This window comes from Ceratotherium simum, chromosome 20, assembly GCF_057802395.1.
Source record: "Ceratotherium simum simum isolate JZ-2026a chromosome 20, ASM5780239v1, whole genome shotgun sequence".
NCBI classification, from domain to species: domain Eukaryota; kingdom Metazoa; phylum Chordata; class Mammalia; order Perissodactyla; family Rhinocerotidae; genus Ceratotherium; species Ceratotherium simum.
In genome coordinates, this window is record NC_141919.1 from 8988450 (window position 1) to 9002225 (window position 13776).

The 13776-nt window shown below is 39.4% G+C and overlaps 1 protein-coding gene and 1 long non-coding RNA gene across 4 annotated transcripts in view; one reads left to right on the forward strand and one right to left on the reverse strand.

Annotated features, from left to right (window-relative positions):
* Positions 1-3648, forward strand: part of RASEF (RAS and EF-hand domain containing) — a 72282-nt gene extending 68634 nt beyond the window's left edge. For all 3 annotated transcript variants that reach the window (XM_087444426.1, XM_087444425.1, XM_004439613.3), the window contains one exon: positions 351-3648. In XM_087444426.1, the coding sequence (XP_087300552.1) occupies positions 351-456 (106 nt within the window). In that variant the 3' untranslated portion in view covers positions 457-3648. The remainder of the gene's footprint in view (positions 1-350) is intronic.
* LOC147914356 (uncharacterized) overlaps positions 1-13776 on the reverse strand; it is a 1093764-nt gene that overhangs the window by 97862 nt on the left and 982126 nt on the right. The gene's annotated exons all lie outside the window — the stretch shown is intronic.

The window sequence follows — 13776 nt, forward strand, 5'->3', positions numbered from 1 at the left end:
TGTGTCTCTGTGTGTACGTGTGTTTGTGTGTGCGCACGTGGCCTGGTGCTCAGAGCAGGCCCAGGAGCAGCCTGCATAGTTAGAATCCCAGCTCTGCCACTTCTCCAGCTGGGTGACCTAAGAGAAATTTCCTAACCTCTCTTTGCCTTCATTTTCTAACGTATAAAATGGACACAACAAATTCATATGGTTCTTGTGAAGATTAAATAAGTCAGTGCCTATGAAGCGTTTAGAGCCATGTCTGGATGGCACGCGGAAGCACTCAGCAGTGCTGTTTTTATTTCTACAGAGCCGTTTGTGGTTTTGTTTTATACCTCAGTAATCCTCTCTCTCTCTCTCTGTCTCTCTAGGGAGGTGAAAAAAAGAATTGATGAGGATGACAGCAAATCCATTACCAATCTGAGCGGGACCAATTCCAAAAAGTCAATCCAGATGAAGAATTGTTGCAATGGTTAAATCTCAAACATCCTTGGCCAATGAAGTCTTCGGGTCCAGAGTACTGAATTTGTGTGACTTGTTTGCTTCTTACATAGAGTGTTGCATCCTGTGGACACTGTCATATGGAGAGTTACAGTGTGGGAATCTGAACTGTGCTCTGGGGTCCCGCCAAAACCCCGGCTCCTCTTTGCTATGTTTCAATGAACGATTTGGGCCTTCTGGTTAAATATACTTGTCCTTACAGAGTCTTAAAAGATAACATGTAAATGTTTTTAAAGTGGTAAAAAATCACATGCTCAGATCAAAGCTATAGAAACTCACTGACACGCTTAGATTCATGTGGTAGCTGACTTTGTATAATCTATGACAACGTTTACTTCAGACGTTCGATACTCATGTACTAGTGAAAGGGGGTTATCCTCCTAGCTTTGCTGTTGACTAGCCTTGTGGTCTTGGACACATCCCCAGCCCACGTTAGATGTTTCCTTCTCTGTAACGTAGGCTGCGTGGCCTGGCCGCCCTGGCCTGGACACTCTCAGATTCTGTAGCACTTGAAGCGATGGGAGGGAGAGCGCCACGGCCCACAGTTAGTAAGGACTCTGGTTATTTGTACTTTTTAAATATTGGAGTATTGATTTTTCTCACTTCTGAGACGAGAACAGAATTTAATTGAGAAAAAATGGTGATATTTTAGGCTCCAGTGGAGACAGAAAAATCTATTTTTTTATGTATAAAGAAAGAAAACATTTTTGTGACAAAAATAGCTGTATATAAAGGAGGGTATTTTATAATCTCAGAAGACTTATAAAGTCCATGGTTTAAATTCAATGTTAAAAATTCTAATGAAATTATGTAAAGCCACGTACTTCTGAAAATACAATGCCCTGGAAGGTTGTCACTCTTCACTTAAAAAATACACAGTGAGTTGTTGCCAGGGGCTGGGGAGAGGGAGGAATTGGGAGTGACTGCTAATGGATATGTGGTTTCTTTGGTGGATGATGAGAATGTTCTGGAATTAGATAGTGGTAATGGTTGTACAACTTTGCGAATATACTGAAAACCACTGAATTGTGTACTTTAAAAGGGTGAATTTTATGGTATGTGAATGATATCTTATTAAAAATAAATACACCAGTACTTAGAATGATTTAACATTCTGCCAAATGAAAATATGCATGCTTATTTCAAACTTTCCCATGATTTAAAAGCATAATCTCCAATATAATGCAAATCCCCTGACTCCCTAGTTGCCAGCGTTCACTCCTTAAGTCATGAACAGTGAAAGAAATGGTATGCATGGTTTCAGAAAACAACATCTTTAAAAGAGGAGCTGCAGTTAGGACAGGTGAGTCAGAGTCCTTTATTTAATGTGACTAGTGACTCATCCTCCCCAAGGACCTGGTTGACCTTGCTCTCCTGGAACCTGAAGGGCCTCCCATCTTCCCCATTGACATGTATCTGAGAGCTGAAGGAGTCAACACCTGACCCTAGTTGGGGTCAGTGAAGCCTGGTTTTTGGGTTTTGGTTTTCAGCACCCTGATCCAATTAAGTTATTCCCAACTGGAGATTTGAACTCACCTTGGTTCATATAGGTCCAAGCCCCAAGTAGCTTGCTGAAAACACTTAAATAATAGCTGTTATTTATTGTGTTAATAAGCTAAAAGCATTCCTGAATTAATTCTTGTGGCAATTTTTCTCCTGTTTATGATTTTTATGATCAAATCTTAAATTACCCAGCTTCATTTTTTTTTCCATGAAAATTGATCAGATACATTACACATATAGATTATAAGTGGCCACGACATTATTTAGCTTTTAAAAGCGTGCCTTTTCTCCATGGAAGACATCTAGCTTTTTTACTGGAATGTGGATCTATCCTGAACAACTCTACATGAATTCCTGTTTCCTGTTTGATGTGTTTTGGCCCCAGAAAAAAAGTTTACATTTTTGACCAGAAATAATGCCGTGCTTCTGGGGAATTGTCAAACTGTGGGAGGAAGTGGTGGTTACTTCTGTACCGTGGTGAGAGGAAGTTTCACCCCTGCTCTTTGGCTCAGTGGCATCTATGGAGCCCAGGTTAGAAGGGACCTGAGATGTATGTGTTGACATTTGGGACATGTGTTTAGGTGTTCGGTGCAGTTGCACAAAACTGTGTTAGTATACATGTTATTGTGTTGCCTTTATTTATTTTCCCCCAGAGTGTCTCTATAATTGTCTGACAGTCTGTACATAGAGTCTGCCTTTGAACAGAAGTATTATCCTGTCTTTGCCTCTGGATTGCATGGCCAGGGCACCTGAACTGATTGGGAATTTACAGAGGTGTCTTTGATAGATGAAGCAATCCTCTTTAACTGTTGGAACCCGGATAAATATTTTGGCAACAAAATCCAAATTGGGGACTTATAGCCCTGGTTAGCAATCTTGATTAAAGAAAAGCAACTTAAAGCTCTTTCAGCCACATTGGTGGGAAATCATAATTATTATTACCAACATTTGATTTCATGAAGGTGTTCTCAAATTTAAAATGTATTTTCAGTCAGAACAAAAATATTTAATGTTTTTAACTTAGACTTAATTTGATACATTTGCATAGTCCTATGCAAGTAACTCATCTTGACTCAATTTTTCCTTTGAGAGCTTTTAAAATCACACTTATACTACGCTCCTTTTTTATGTATCCTGACACATTGGATAATATTTTAATTTCGTCATGAAGAAGAAAATTGGATAACATTTTTCACTGTTAACTTTTAGCCTCATGCATTTTCATAATTTATTTTTTCCACTTGCTGCTTTCTATGATGTTTGTGACACTTGATTATTTAATACTAAATGTGATTTTCATAAACCCAAGTCGCACAACCCTCTTGCTGAAGATAAAATTGAGGTTAAAGATAAAGATTTATTTTCATATTTGTACAGGGATCGGCTTCAGAGTGATGGTTGTTGTGGGCTTTTATTGTGTATGTGTGTAAGAAATTTCATGTGTATATATTAAGTAGGCCTCTGAGTATTGAATAATTGTTTTATGGTTTTGATTTATATGGTTTACATTTCCATGGTATAGGCCATATTTTGTTTATACTGTTTATTTCTCTTCAACTCATTAATAATTATACCATAAAGTGTAATTTTTATAGCAATGCAAATGTCTAAGGAACTACAAATACTTTCTGCATTGTAAACTCAATAAAGCATGCTTCCTATGGCCTTTTGGGTGTTCCCTTCAGCTTTATTGTAGGCATCCCTGAAGTAATTTTAATTCCACGATGTGCCTACATGAAACTGTGCCTCTGAAACACTTATCTTTTCCAGGCTGGGCAGCTGGCTTGTGGGAGACAAGAATGAATCCTTGGTGTGGAGTGCCATGGCCCAGCAGGTCATCTTGGTCAGTGGGCAGCAGGTCTCAACCAGCTCGAGACGTGACAGCCAGGAATAGCGAGGCTTTTGTAGAAAAAGTTCAGGGTGTGCTCTGACCATCCTCAGGACCTCTCAGGGGTGGGTCCTTGCCTCTGGCACTCGCTCGTCTTCCTTGTCCCCCACACTGCCTTGCCAGTTCCTGCTCATCCTTTTGTTTTAGCTTAAACACTTCCTTAGGACGTTTCTCCTCTCACACCCCGAACTAGGATGAGGCTGCCCGCTCTCACTTGTGTAGCATCCCTTTAACTGGTCAGCATCCTTATTGCCTTTATCCTTGTTGAACTAGACACATGCCCTGAGCCCCTAGCACTGTGGTCTGCTGCTGCCTCCCTCTGCTGTGCACAGTGCCTGAATGGGTGATCAGAGAATGAAATGCTTAACAAAGGCAGGCTGCATGAAGAGTTTCTGCAGACACACAGACACATAGTCACGGGCAGTATCAATAAGAGGCAGCATATCTTAGTGGCCATGGGTCTGAGCTCTGCAGCTAGCCTGCCTGGGTTTGAATCTGGCCTCATACACTTACTAGTGGGGTAACTGTGAACAAGGGGCTTAACCTCTGTGTACCCGGCTTCTTCATTGGTGAAATAGGGGTGATAGCAGTACCTTTCTCATGGTGGGGGGTTATGAGGACTAAATGAGTTAATGTATATAAAGGGCTTTTTTTTTTTAACTTGGAAAATAGTAATCTATTTGTAAATAGAGAGCAATTTTCAACATTAAGAGCTCAAGCTGCCTTCATTTGTTAGGATATATCATCAATGGGATTTTTAAAAATCTCTCAATCTGACACTTTGATCACCCTCAATTAAAAAAAAAAGTTTTGAAGCACTGTTGATTGCATTGGCCTTGTTTAGGACCCTGGGTACTACCGTCAATGTAACAGAACTCCCCAAATTTACCAGATTACTTGGGCACAGGGATTGTAGAGAATTCACTTTGACATAAGTTCATTGACTACCTCCCACATATATTCTTGGTATTTTGATGGACACAAAGTTGGGGTATCATATGGCACAGGATATTTTGTGGATGGATTAAAAGAGAAGGAAATCGTTAAGAAAAAAATGAGGGCCTAAAAATTCCAATGGGGAGTTGTGAATGGAGTCCTTACAGGTGTAGGATCTCCGTTTATTAAGGCTGATTGGGTCAAGTAGTTGATGGGATGAAGGGATGAAGAAAATACCAGCGTTCTGACTGGGATTTTGAATCTAAATGGCAGTAGAAGTGGTGGTGGGGTAATGGGGTTCTCTGATTAAGTGGAAACTAGCCTTTCTGTTTATAATCTGACAAGTAGCCTGTTGAGAAGGATCTCCAGTGGATATATCCCAGAATCCACAAGATGGGAATGAATTCCCAGGAAAGCATATTGTTTTACAAGCTTTAAAATGAAAACATCTTTTCTTTCCAGGTCTATATGTTACAATACGTTCTCATAATTGAGAATGGAAAACAGGCAAAACTGCTTCAACTTGAAATTACAGGGTAAGATAAATTTTCATATGAAAAGCACAAAGAGAAACCAAGAAGAGAATGAAATCCAACATCGAAAAACAGCTGTCACAAAAAAAGACAACAGAAAAAGCAGGATGACAGAATCAAATAAATAATTCAAGACAAAATTTCCAGAACTGAAGGGCTAGATTGAAAGGGCCTATCTAGACTCAGGAGAATGGGTGGAAATAGAGAATACTGTCATTGGAGCCCTATGCCAGGAGAAAAAATTCTCCAGGTTTCCAGAGAGAAAAAGGAAAAAAGTTTAGGAAACAGAAATTAGAGTGGCTGTGCACATATCAGCAAAAACACTGGAAACAAAAAGACAAGCAATGCCTTCAAATTTCTGAAGGAAATTATTTCCAAACTGTAATTCTATACCTAGCCAAGCTATTTAAAAAATGTCAATAATAATAACATTTTCAAGATACTCAAGGTCTCCAAAAACCTTCTCTCTCATACACTATACACCCTTTTAAAGAAGCTTGTGGAGGATGTGCTCCACCAAAGGAAGTGTACATGGCACAGATTACCGGAAACGAGATTCAGCACAGGAATGATGTGAAGCCCAGTCCCCAGAGAGCTTGTGAAGAGAGCCCAGGATGGGAGACTTCACCCCTTGGAGAAGGATACTGGTCCAGATTGGAGCAGTGTGACTTAAGAGAACTGACAGCACAGAGTGCCTTTACACCATCTTTATATCTGAGCCCAGAATGCCTGGGTAAGCCCGACCCCGATTCTTACTTGTGCTCTCTCGTCCTTGCCCTGTGCTGATGAAGTTCTCCCCTCCCCTTCATGCCCTGCTGCTTGGATTAGCTGCTCATTCTACTCCATAGGTGTATTCTGTTTTCACCTCTCCTGAGAGATGGTGGGAGACCATAGGGAGCTAGAAAAATAGCAGAGATAGAGAGAGCAGCATACTCTCCCTGCCCACGTTGCCGCAGACATCCAATACCCAGCTCACATTAGAGGCCTTCCAGATTGCCCATGGCTGGTAAGCCCTGTTTCCAGAGACTAACCCGTTAGATTTTCAACTGATATACCCAGAAAGAGGGAGGGAAGGAGGAAGAAAGGAAGGGAGGGAGGGATGGAGGGAGCGAAGAGGGAAGAGGAAGATTAGTGTTATATGGGACACAATTTGAAAACATGCTCTAACTTGTATGTTTGAATTTCATTCAAAATTTTTAAATCGCTTGCCTGTGTTTTTCATAACTACAGACAAATGGGTCTTCACAACAGTGTTTTAAATTTCTTCTCCAGTTTATTTATTTATTTTTGTGAGGAAGATCAGCCCTGAGCCAACATCCGATGCCAGTCCTCCTCTTTTTTTGCTGAGGAAGGTTGGCCCTGGGCTAACATCGGTGCCCATCTTCCTATGGGACGTGGGCACAGCATGGCTTGACAAGCAGCGTGTCAGTGCGCGCCCAGGATCAGAACCTGCGAAGCCTGGGCTGCTGAAGCAGAGGGCGTGCACTTAACTGCTTGCGCCACCCGGCTGGGCCCTTAAATTTCTTGAGTAAATGCTATGCTGGATAATTCAGATTATCAGACCCTGTGGTAGACATTTGTCACTTTCTTTTCTACCAGCGTCTGAACACCCTTCTTTAGGGGGAATCCCACACCTTGTGAATGTCAGTGGGAAGCGGGACTCCACCGATCCTGAGAGAAGCTGAAAGGAACAAACACACCCTCTCCCCGACCCCTAACACCTAGGGCGTAGGTATATAACTGACTTAGTTCCTTGAGTGCGTCCACCCAGCGCCTGGCTCTAGGGGAGTGATGCAGACTTGAAGCCGTCCTTAAATCACGCACGCCACAGCGGTGCAGGGCGTGATGTGCCCTGCAGCGGGGCAACATCCTGATTGGACCCCAGACTCTCTAGGCACGGGCTCGGCTGCACTGCCCGGGGCCTAGTTCCCCTGGTTGCTGCTTCTCATCTGTAATCCTCACTCGGTTCTTGAGCCTCCTTATTAATTCTTTCAGCCTTTGGATAAGATTATATTCTGCTAAAGTTAAAAATTTTAAAAATGTAAAATGCAATTAATCCATTGATCTTTATAGTTTGTTTACATATGACATCTCTTAATTTTGATATCAAAAACCAAAATAATTATATGTATTATGTCTTGTTTTTCTACTTGATCTGTTTTTAGTCTCCTATGGCTGAGCTAACAAATTACCACAAACTTTATGACTTCAAACAACACAAATTTATTATCTTACAGTTCTAGAGGCCAGAAGTACAAAAATGAATCTTATTGGCTAAAATCAAGGTGTTGGCAAGATGGCTTTCCGTCTAGAGGCTCGAGGGGAGAATCCATTCCCTGTGTTTTCCAGCTCCTAGGGTCTGCCTGCATTCCTCCGTTCATGGCCTCTGTCAGCAATGACATCATTCCAGCTTCTGTTTCTGCCTTCACATCTCCTTCTCTGACTCCGACTCTCCTCCCTCACTTTTTCCCTTGTAAAGACCCTTATGAATACATTGAGATGACCTGAATAATCCAGGATACCCTCTCCATCTCAAAATCCTTAATCACATCTGCAAAGTCCCTTTTGCCAAAAGGTAAGATATTCACAGGTTCTGCACATTAGTACTTTGGCAGGCCATTGTTCTGTCTGCTGCAACACCCACAATAATTTTGCACCATTATCTTTTTCTTTTCACAATTTCCCAGTTATTAGGTGAGCTAAATTTTAAAAAGGAAGAATACTTTACTCTTTAATAGTGTGCCTTTTAATCTTCTAATTTTGAAAACCCAAATAATTACATAGCCAAAAATTTTCACTGTTTTTTCTTTTATTTATTTATTGTGAAATTTTTGTTGTACATTATTGTTTGTCAGTCACCATATAAATGCATCCCTTCACCCCTTGTGCCCTCCCCCCACCCCCCTTGCCCCTGGTAACCACCAAACAGTTCTGTCTGTGTGTTGGTTTATCTTCCACAAATGAGTGAAATCATGCAGTGTTTGTCTTTCTCTTTCTGGCTATTTCGCTGACATAATACCCTCCAGGTCCATCTATGTTGTTGCAAATGGGACAATTTTGTCTTTTTTATGGCTGAGTAGTATTCCATTGTATATATATACCACCACTCCCTTATCCATTCATCAGGTGATGGGCACTGGGTTGCTTGCATGTCTTGGCTATAGTGAATAATGCTGCAATGAACACAGTGGTGCCTAAGCCTCTTTAGATTGTTGATTTCAGGTTCGTTGGGTAGATAACCAGTAGTGGGATAGCTGGATCATAAGGTATTTCTATTTTTAATTTTTTGAGGAATCTCCATACTGTTTTCCATAGAGGCTGCACCAGTTTGCATTCCTACCAGCAGTGAATTAGGGTTCCCGTTTCTCCACAGCTTCTCCAGCATTCGTTGTTTTTTGTCTTGGTAATTATAGCCATTCTAATGGGTGTAAGATAATATCTTAGTCTGGTTTTGATTTGCATTTCCCTGGTGCTTAGTGATGTTGAGCATCTTTTCCTATGCCTATTGGCCATCTGTATATCTTCTTTGGAGAAGTGTCTGTTCAGTTCCTTTGCCCATTTTTTGATTGGGTTGTTTGTTTTTTTGTTGTTCAGTTGTGTGAGTTCTTTATATATTATGGAGATTAATCCCTTGTTGGATATATCGTTTGCAAATATTTTTTCCCATCTGGTGGGTTGCCTATTCATTTTGATCCTACTTTCATTTGCCTTGTAGAAGCTCTTTAATCTGATGAAGTCCCACTTGTTCATTTTTTCTTTTGTTTCCCTTGTCTAAGTAGACATGGAATTCGAAAAGATCCCTTTATGGCTGATGGCGAGTAGTGTACTACCTATATTTTCCTCCAGGAGTTTTATAGTTTCAGGTCTCACCTTCAGGTCTTTGATCCATTTTGAGTTAATTTTTGTGTATGGCGAAAGAAGATGGTCTACTTTCACTCTTTTGCAAGTGGCTGTCCAGTTTTCCCAGCACCATTTATTGAAGAGACTTTCCTTTATCCATTGCATGTTCTTAGCTCCTTTGTCAAAGTTTAGCTGCCCGTAGATGTGAGGCTTTATTTCTGGGCTTTCAATTCTGTTCCATTGATCTGTGTGTCTGTTTTTGTACCAGTACCGTGCTGTTTTGATTACTATCACTTTGTAGTATGTTTTGAAATCATGGATTGTTACGCCTCCAGCTTTGTTCTTTTTTCTCAGGATTGCTTTAGCTGTTTGGAGTCTTTTTTTGCCCCATATGAATTTTAGTATTCTTTGTTCTATTTCTGCAAAGAATGTCCTTGGGATTCTGAGTGGGATTGCATTGAATCTGTAGATTGCTTTGGGTAGTATGGACATTTTAACTATGTTTATTCTTCCAAACCAAGTGCATGGAATATTTTTCCATTTCTTTATGTCATCATTGATTTCTTTCAATAATGTCTTATAGTTTTCATTGTATAGGTCTTTCACTTCCTTGGTTAAATTTATTCCTAGATATTTTATTCTTTTTGTGGCAAATGTAAATGGGATTTTCTTCTTGAGCTCTCTTTCTGTTAGTTCTTTGTTGCTATATAGAAATGCAACTGATTTCTGTAAGTTGATTTTGTACCCTGCCACTTGTAGTTGTTGATTATTTCTAATAGTTTTCCAATGGATTCTTTAGCGTTTTCTGTATATAAGATCATGTCATCTGCAAACAGTGAGAGTTTCACTTCTTCGTTGCCTATTTGTATTCCTTTTATTCCTTTTTCTTGCCTAATTGCTCTGTCCAGAACCTCCAGTGCTGTGTTGAATAATAGTGGCGAGGTGGGCACACTTGTCTTGTTCCTGTTTTCAGAGGGATGGCTTTCAGTTTTTCCCCATTGAGTATGATGTTGACTGTGGGTTTGTTGTATATGGTCTTTATTATGTTAAGGTACTTTCCTTCTATACCCATTTTCTTGAGAGTTTTTATCATAAATGGATGTTGGATCTTGTCAAATGCCTTCTCTGCATCTTTTGAGATGATCACATGGTTTTTATTCCTTGTTTTGTTAATGTGGTGTATCACATTGATTGATTTGTGGATGTTGAACCATCCCTGTGTCTCTGGTATAAATCCCACTTGATCATGGCATAGGATCTTTTTAATGTATTGCTGTATTTTGTTTGCGAATATTTTGTTGAGGATTTTTGCATCTATGGTCATCAGGGATATTGGTCTGTAGTTTTCCTTCTTAGTATTGTCCTTGTTGGGCTTTGGTATCAGGGTGATGTTGGCATTGTAGAATATGTTGAGAAGCGTTCCATCTTCTTCTATTTTCTGGAGTAGTTTGAGAAGGATAGGTACTGAATCTTCTTTGAATGTTTGGTAAAATTCTCCAGAGAAGCCATCTGGTCCTGGACTTTTATTTTTGGGAGGTTTTTGATTACTGTTTCAATCTCTTTACTTGTGATTGGTCTATTCAGGTTCTCTATTTTTTCTTGATTCAGTTTTGGGAGGTTGTATGAGTCTAAGAATTTATACATTTCTTCTAGATTGTCCAATTTGTTGGCATATAGTTTTTCTTAGTATTTCATAGTATCTCTTATAATCTTTTGTATTTCTGTGGTATCCATTATAATTTCTCCTTTTTCATTTCTAATTTTATTTATTTGAGCCTTCTCTCTTTTTTTCTTGGTGAGTCGGGCTAAGGGTTTGTCAATTTTGTTTATCTTCTCAAAGAACCAGCTCTTTGTTTCATTGATCCTTTCTACTGTTCTTTTTTTATTTCAATTTCATTTATTTCTGCTCTGATTTTTATTATTTCCCTCCTTCTGCTGACTTTAGGCTTTGTTTGTTCTTCTTTTTCTAATTCTGTTAGGCGTAGTTTGAGGTTGCGTATTTGGGCTTTTTCTTATTTCTTAAGGTGGGCCTCTATTGCTATGACTTTCCCTCTCAGGACCACTTTTGCTGCATCCCATATGAGTTGGTACAGTGTATTTTCATTTTCATTTGTCTCCAGATATGATTTGATTTCTCCTTTAACTTCATTGATGATCCATTGGTTGTTTAGTAGCATGTTGTTGAGTCTCCACAACTTTGTAAGTTTCCTGGTTTTTTTCCTGTAGTTGATTTCTAGTTTCATGGCATTATGGTCAGAAAAGATGCTTGTTATGATTTCAGTTTTCTTAAATTTATAGAAGAATGCCCTGTTTCCCAACATATGGTCTATTCTTGAGAATGCTCCATGCATGCTTGAGAAGTATGTGTAATCTGTTGTGTTTGAATGGAGTGCTCTATATAGATCTATTAAGTCCCGCTCATCAAGTTTTTTGTTTAAGTCCACTATTTCTTTTTTTTTTTTATAATTTTATTTGTTTATTTTTCCCCCAAAGCCCCAGTGGATAGTTGCATGTCACAGCTGCACATCCTTCCAGCTGCTGTACGTGGGACGCGGCCCCAGCATGGCTGGAGAAGCGGTGCGCCGGTGCGCGCCCGGGATCCAAACCTGGGCCGCCAGCAGTGGAGCACGCGCACCTAACCGCTAAGCCACAGGGCCAGCCCATAAGTCCACTATTTCTTTATTAACTTTCTGTCTGGATGAAAGTGGGGTGTTAAGATCCCCTACTATTATTGTGTTGTTGTTAATATATCCTTTTAGGTTTGTTAATAGTTGCTTTATGTACCTTGGTGCTCCTGTATTAGGTGCATATATATTTAAAAGTGCTATGCCTTCTTGGTGGAGTGTCCCTTTTATCATTATATATTTCCCCTCTTTGTCTCTCATTACCTATTTTATCTTGAAGTCAATTTTGTCTCATATAAGTATGGCAACACCTGCTCTCTTTTGTTTGCCATTAGCTTGGAGTATTGTCTTCCATCCTTTCACTCTGAGCCTGTGTTTGTCTTTAGAGCTGAGATGTGTTTCCTGGAGGCAACATATTATGAGGTCTTATTTTTTAACCCATCCTACCACTCTTTGTCTTTTGATTGAAGAGTTCAGTCCATTTACATTTAGGGTAATTATTGATATATGAGGGCTTATCGTTGCTATTTTATTGGTCATTTTCTGGTTCTTTTGCATTTCTTTTGTTTCTCATCCCATGTGTTTCTGACTACCAATTCAGTTTGGTAGTTCTCTATGGGGATTCTCTTAGTTTTCTCTTGCTTTATCGTGTGTGACTCTGTTCTGATTATTTGGTTAGTGGTTACCATGAGGTTTGTATAAAATATCTCATGGATGTTATAGTCCATTATTTGATGGCCTCTTATTCCCTTAGAGTAAGTGGATTCCTCTCTTTCCTTTTCCCCTTCTAAGTTATTGTTGTCACATCTTAGTCCTTCTTGTGTTGGAGTTTGTGTTTAAAGTGATGAGGTTATATTTATTTTTGGTGTTCTCTCTTCCTTGATCTTTGGTTTTATAATTAAGTGTTTGCTAATCTATTCTGATAGAGCGCTGCAATTTTTCTGGTTTTGTCGACGTATTTTCCTCCTTGTTCAAAACTTTGAATCCCCTTTCTCTTCTTTTTCTCAGGCATGAGGGCCTTCTGAAGCACTTCTTGTAGTAGGAGTCTCGTGGCAATGAACTCCCTTTGCTTTTGCTTATCTAGGATAGTAATTATTTCTCCATCATATCTGAAGGATATTTTCACTGGACAGAGAGTTTTCTTGGCTGAAAGTTTTTGTCCTTCAGAATTTTGAATATATCATTCTACTCTCTCCTAGCCTATAAAGTTTCTGTCGAGAAATCGGCTGAAAGCCTGATAAGAATTCCTTTGTATGTTATTTTTTTTTTGTCTAGCTGCCCTTAATATTTTTTCTTTATCATTAAGTCTTGCCAGCTTTACTACTATATGCCTTGGAGAGGGTCTTTTCATGTTGTTATATTTAGGAGATCTATTTATTTCATTCACTGGTATTTCCATCTCCTTCCCCAGGTTTGGGAACTTCTCAGCTATTATTTCTTTGAACAAGTTCTCTGCTCTTTTTTCCCTCTCTTCTCCCTCTGGAATACCTATAATCCTTATGTTGGATTTCCTAATTAAGTCGGATATTTCTCAGAGAGTTTCTTCATTTCTTTTTAGTCTTAGTTCTCTTTCTTCCTCCATTTGGAGCATTTCTGCTTTGCTGTCCTCAATATTGCTAATTCTTTCCTCCGTATTGTCAGCCCTGAAGCTTAAGGCTTCCAGATTTGTCTTTATCTCCTCTATTGTTTTTTTCATCTCTAAGATTTCTGATTGGTTTTTCTTTATAGTTTCAATCTCTTTTGTGAAGAAACTCCTGATTTCATTGAATTGTCTGTCTGTGTTTTCTTGTATTTCATTGAGCTTTTTTATGATGGCTGTTTTGAATTCTCTGTCATTAAGGTTATAGATTTCTGTGCTTTCAGGGTTGATTTCTGGGTGCTTGTCATTTTCCTTTTGGTCTGGAGATTTAATATATTTTTTCATAGTGCCTGTCAGTGTTGGCTTATTTTTCCTCATAGTGAAAATATCTAG